General features: G+C 48.2%; 1 protein-coding gene across 1 annotated transcript; it reads left to right on the top strand.

Moving 5' to 3' along the window:
• Nucleotides 1–1,014: 1,014 nt before the first annotated feature.
• On the top strand, nucleotides 1,015–1,639 carry LOC104081538 (E3 ubiquitin-protein ligase Rnf220; the record flags this gene model as incomplete). Its single annotated transcript, XM_009584328.1, has 1 exon — nucleotides 1,015–1,639. A coding segment is annotated over exon 1 (625 nt), but the record flags the coding sequence as incomplete, so codon positions are not given.
• Between the last annotated feature and the right edge of the window lie 4,455 nt (nucleotides 1,640–6,094).

Genomic DNA, 6,094 nt, shown 5'->3' with positions numbered 1-6,094 from the left:
TGTTAACATTTTCCTCTAAATGTTAATGGCACATCCAGGGCAGTTTGCAAATCTACTTAAGAGTGAGTGCATTAGGAACTAAAATTACTGATCCATTCTCTCTTGTCCCCGACCCGAAAGGCAGACGCTTGCAGAGATCAGATGGCAGAAGCACCCGTTATGATTTTAAATATTGTCGGAGACGCCAGGCATTTTACTGGGGAAGTCTCTTCTCCTTTGGCTAACAGGGAGCGTGTGCCCGCGTGGGTGTTTGTGTCTTACACACGCGCACCCATACACAGTCACATTCCTACATTCCAACGGGCTGTGTGTGTGTGTATATATATATATATCTCTGATGGTGTCAAGTACTGTGTGCAAGTACTTAGCTACACATATATACTGTGAGAGTGAGGGAAAATGCATGTCTGTTATGTATGTATTAGGCATCGTGTACGGTATAACCATGTATGCTGGGTTATTTGGGTAACTATGTGCAGTAGATATTTTTACACCCCCCCAAGCAAATTAGCGGTGTGTGTTTGTGTGGGCATTCTCAAGTTTATTGCAATTACATGTACATGCCTCTTTGTCCATATAAAATTTCAATTATAATTTGGAGTTACTATCTTAATTTTAGACCGAACCTCGTTTATTAGTGGGTTGTTAAATCTGTGTGTTATTATGTTTGGTTTGCCTTCCGTTCATCTGCACCGGCTGATACCCTTTAACCTGGAGGGCCAGAGCTGATTCCACTAGTGTGTGAAGTTGTCTATTGATTTTCTTGAATGAGAACAGCGGCGTGTCACCGGCCGGTGGGTTGTAACACATGTGGCCACCCTGCTGCTGGAGCGTCCCAGGGAGGTGCGCGCAGAAACCTAACCAGTTGTGTTTTCTTTTCTTTTCTGTTTCCTTGCAGCGTTCGGAGGGTGATGATGCTCCAGTAATTTTCCCCGCTCCATTCCCAGGCATCGCTTTGCTTTCCTTCCAGGGAAGATTGTTCTGCTTGTGATCCTGCTGAGGAAAGAGACTCCGATGGACTTACACCGGGCAGCGTTCAAGATGGAGAACTCACCCTACCTCCCCAACCCGCTGGCCTCCCCAGCACTGATGGTTCTCGCCTCCACCGCCGAAGCCAGCCGTGATGCTTCCATTCCCTGCCAGCAGCCGAGGCCTTTTGGGGTCCCTGTGTCAGCAGATAAGGACGTGCATATTCCCTTTACCAATGGCTCATATACTTTTGCCTCCATGTATCACCGGCAAGGCGGGGTGCCGGGAGCATTTGCGAACCGTGACTTTCCCCCATCCTTGCTTCACCTCCACCCCCAGTTTGCACCCCCCAACCTGGACTGCACCCCAATCAGTATGTTGAACCACAGCGGCGTTGGGGCTTTCCGCCCCTTTGCATCTACTGAAGACCGGGAGAGCTACCAGTCAGCCTTTACGCCGGCCAAGCGCCTGAAAAACTGCCATGACACTGACTCACCCCATCTGCGCTTCTCGGACGCTGATGGGAAGGAGTACGAGTTTGGCACGCAGCTCCCCTCCAGCTCCCCCGGTTCCCTCAAAGTTGATGATACAGGGAAGAAGATCTTTGCCGTTTCTGGCCTCATTTCTGACCGGGAGACCTCATCCAGTCCCGAAGACCGAAGTGACAGATGTAAGTACCTCCGTTGACTTGTTGGTTCTTCTTTAGTTGCGCCTCATTGAGATACTCAACAGGAGGTTGTCCCGCAGTGCTGTGGTTCTTGCTGACGGCAGAGGGAACCCAGCCTTTCCTGCCTGCCCGGGTCAGCCATGCAGCGGTGCCTTGTCTCTTCTAAATGGGCACTGGCAGATTTTAAGGTGAGGTGCTCTTGAGGGAGGCTTCCAGCACACAGCTGGAGAGACAATGCTGACCACGCAGAAAGCTGCCCGTGCCCCAGTGCGAGGCGATAGGTGCTGGTACATATATGTGTGTAAACAGGGATTATATGTGCGTAAACAGGGATTCAGCTGGAGTGTGTAGCCAGAAACTTTCCCAGAGCTTGCAGCAAACATGTACCCCCTGCTTCTTCAGGTATTTCTTTCTGACCTTTTCTTCATGCACACCGTTCTTGGAGCAAATGCATCATCTTTAGGGTTCGTGCCTCAGGTTAGGACAAAAGTGCCTTTTCCTCTGGTTAACTTGAGAATATTTCTGGCCACCGAGCTCCCTCTTCGAGACATAAACCCGAATGCGTTCTTACAACGCGATAAGCTGTTTCCCAACATACGCCGTCTGCCTTCTCTGAGTGCTTCCCCACTTTGGTGCCTGTTGAAAGGCGACGTGCCCTTTCGCAGATCGGTGGTAGGACTGAAGGAAACCAGTCCATGTGCTTTTGACTGTAACTCCCTGCTCCCCCGTCACCTTGTCCCTTGCGGCGTTGCCTGCACAGAGGGGCAGAGCTGTCCTCGGGGAAGGGCAGGCTGCCGGGTTTGCTGAGCTGGGAGGTGACCCGCGATGGGGAGTGGTCTGGGGGCAGCAGCGTGGTACCCCAAAGAAGAGCGCTAACTTACGATGGGAGTTTGCCTGTAAACCCAGACGTGTCGCCCAAGGAGCGAGTGGTTTGCTTTTCACGTGGGCTCCTTCGTACTGTTGAATTTTCGTCCTAGAAAACAATTTTTTTATTGTTGTTGTTATTACTATTTTTTTTTCAACAAAACCCTGCTGCACCGTTCCTTCCTCTCCCTTTCAGACGTGATTTTTCTTCTCCCCTTTATGATGCCGAGGAGGGTAATAGAGACATTGTGGCTCTCTCTCCCCTGTCGGCGCTGCTTCCTCAGGCTGTCTCCTTGAATTAGGCACTGTGCTAACTTACGGGCGCTAAAAGGCATCTGCCTAAACCCAGCGTACCTTTTCAATAAAAGTCATCATAAAATCAACCTGCCTTGTAAATCCATCGCTCTTTGGTTCTGAAATATGCTGCAAGTGTGCCTTTTATGTCGGTGTTTGCGAGGGCAGGACGATTCCCACTGAAAGCAGAAGCCGTGTATTCCTCACACTACAAATGCGATCTCTTATCTGTCTCCCCCCACCTCCTTCTGATCCACCCCCGACCGTCTCACTTTTTGTGCCGTAAGCTCCTTTCATTGTTCAGCATCTCCTCTCCCTTCTTTTGGGTCCGTAGGGGAAGCGGCTGTAGGTGGGAGCGTCTGCGGATGTGTATGTGTATGAGCTGGTACTGTAATTATCCTGGGGGGAGGCAGGTGAGATGGCAAGGCTTAGAGACATCTTTGTCGACGGTCTTTCCCTCTGCCTGTGGAAGTGAAGCTTGCTCAAAAGAATACTCCGGGAGATAGTGGCGGAGGAGCGGGTCCGCTAGCTAAATGAATTTAGAGCACATCAGCTGCTATGGATCATGCTAGGAAAATCCTGTCAGATACCCCATTTAAAGAAGTAAATCTGTTAAATGAATTAGACCACACGGAGCGCAGCTGTGGACAGACAGACGCACCCACATCCACCGCCGTGCCTTGCCTTTGCCAACAGCATGTGCCCAGCGCGGGTCCCCTCCTTCCTGGGAGCCGTCGGGGCTTTGCACAGGCGCGTGCGAGTGGCAGGCTCGGTGACACCCGGCTCCCCCACCGCCCGTGCTGCGGCGGGGGACTTGCCGGGGAAAGGAAGCAGATTAAAAACTTTGCAGGCAGCTTTGAAAACTTGGGCAGAAGTGGAAGGTGTTTTGTTTTGTTGTTTTCTGTACCCATATTGTTGTATTTCTTTAAGATGCTTTGCCGCACGGTAGAGCTGAGCAAATGCAACATCCCTGATATTTCATCATCATTAAAATTCTTCCGTAACTACCAGGACAGTGTACCCTAAATATGTCTGTTGGCTCTGGATCATATTCCCATCACATATAGACACTGCACCATGGAAACTTCGCTCCATTAACACGGCGAGTTTATTTGGTGTGTGCATACACACATATGGGTGTGTTTGCTGGAGGCTGAGAGAGCGAGTGGCGGAGCTTTATAGAGGATCCTAATGATCTTTGATGTTGACCATCAGAAAAGAAAAACTTCCGTAATGAGGAATTCGAGAGATCACAGTTTGCAGATATAATCGTGATCCTGTTTTGCATTGACATTTGCATACGTATTTTTGGAGTTTCTATATAAATGCATACTTTGGGGGGGTGGTGGTCTCTGAGAATTTTTGTGGATTCCTTGTGTAATTGTTATATATAACCCTTTGTAAAAACTGCCTACTTGTGCTCCTGATGGAGAATCTGTTGCAGGAAGGTGGCTGTAGATTTTAGGCAAAAATGTAATAAGGCTTTTCTACAACACCGAGCAAAAATTGTAAAATTTTCTTAGATCAGCAACACCTTTATGTGTCTAACGGGTGCTTTTCAGATTTGCAGAACTCAATCCTTCAGTTGTATTTTTCAGATTCCTGAAAGGGTTTGCATTACATGGAAGGTGAATTACTGTGATTGCACTGCGTATTCTTCTGTACCACTGCACAAGAACCTTTTTTGAATAACTCATTAAAATGTTTGTTTTACCCCGTAGCTTAAATGGTGATTTTCTAAGAAACTAGCTCTTTTTTTTTTTTTTTTTTTTGGTGGGGAAAAAGAAAAGGAATTCAATGCACTGAGTTTTAATCTTCTTGAAAAATAGGTTTATGCTTGAGATACTTTGCAGCAAAACGAGAATCCAAAGTCAGGCATTTTCATTTCAAGGAGCGTCTGGAAGTTGCTCTATTTAGTCCTCTGCCTCGTGGGAGCAAAGTCTCATCCTCTTTTCACCAGTGGAGGAAATTCACATAATTCAGTAAAATTATTTGGGATGTGTGCTGGTGTAACCCAGATTAGCACCTGGCCCTGTAAGAGATGTATTTGTGCAGCAGAGATTGCTCAGTCTTTTGGGTGAACCTTTCCTTACTTTTGAAGCAGGGTGTTGCTTGCCAGCGGTACCCGTACCCGTGCCTCCCGGGAAGGGACAGCATCTCCTTCGGGGTGCATCTGCGTGGCATTATGCTCCTTGTTACTCAGCAAATTGGTCTGAGATGTCTGCGTTTGGCCAAGTTGTCCCTTACAGTAAAATGCAGGTACTCAGGAGATGTGGAGCGATGGAGCGTACGGGGAGCACGTAGAAAAGTGGAGCTTTTCCAGGGAGAAGCAGATGTAACGTGTGCTGGATGGGCCTGTTCTCTTAGGTGCTTGCTGAGAAAAATAATGCCATTTGTTAGAGTTTAGGGGCTTCTTGTAAAGCATGTGTTAAAGACACTGGGAGACATATTTTATGGGTTTCCTTTAATGAGCATACAATAGTTGAGATTCCTAGAAGGAGTGGAAATAAATGGCATGTTCCTTTCTGCAAAAGAGATCTATAGCCCTGTTTTAAAATCAGAAAAAAAAAAAAATAATCCCTGGTTTTATTCTTTGCTTCTAATAAAATCAGTCCCAGTGGCCTTCTGTACCCAGTCACCATGGCATCGCTTTCCCACAAAGTGACAGGCAGAGGTCCATGCCGAAGCCGGGATCTCTTGGCAAAGAGCTGGACCTCGCCAGAGTGGGCACCTCTGCCGTCCCTGCGAGGCTGCCCGCGCCCCAGCCTCCCTGGTCCACGGGAGATGGTTTCCTGTTGCTGCTTGGTCTTCGTCGTGTGTTGTCTGTGACTTCTTGTGGAGCACAGCCTGGTGTGTCAAGGTGACCTTCTACATCCTGGCCACTGGCTCTTCTAGCCTCAGTTTCCCTGCTACTGCTGGTGGCTCTCGCCCAGCTCGTGGTGTGCCCTGGGGATGAGGGATTGGGTTGGTGAGCACGCTGCAATCCTCGCCCATCTCTTGGCACTGGTGGGTAAAGTGGGGGTTGTTTTATTAACATTATTTTGATTATTATTTTTCATAATCATATTTAACCTTGGTTATCTGGACACAGTCAGTTTGTCCTGCAATCGGTTTCTCCCCTGCAAGAGAGTGTGTGTGCCGTGTTAATGAGCTCTTTGTTCCACTTCAGGGTTTTAAAGAACATCTCTAGCATGAAGTTCGTTTTCCTTTTGAAACAACTGGCTCGTTATTGATCAAATGTAAATCGCGCTTCAGGTGATGAACATCAGGGCTATGATGGCCACAGCTTGAATTCCTGAA

Source organism: Fulmarus glacialis, unplaced genomic scaffold (assembly GCF_000690835.1).
Source record: "Fulmarus glacialis isolate BGI_N327 unplaced genomic scaffold, ASM69083v1 scaffold32348, whole genome shotgun sequence".
NCBI classification, from domain to species: Eukaryota; Metazoa; Chordata; class Aves; order Procellariiformes; family Procellariidae; genus Fulmarus; species Fulmarus glacialis.
The sequence above is the reverse complement of the archived record's forward strand: the minus strand, read 5'-3'. Positions and strand labels throughout refer to the sequence as shown.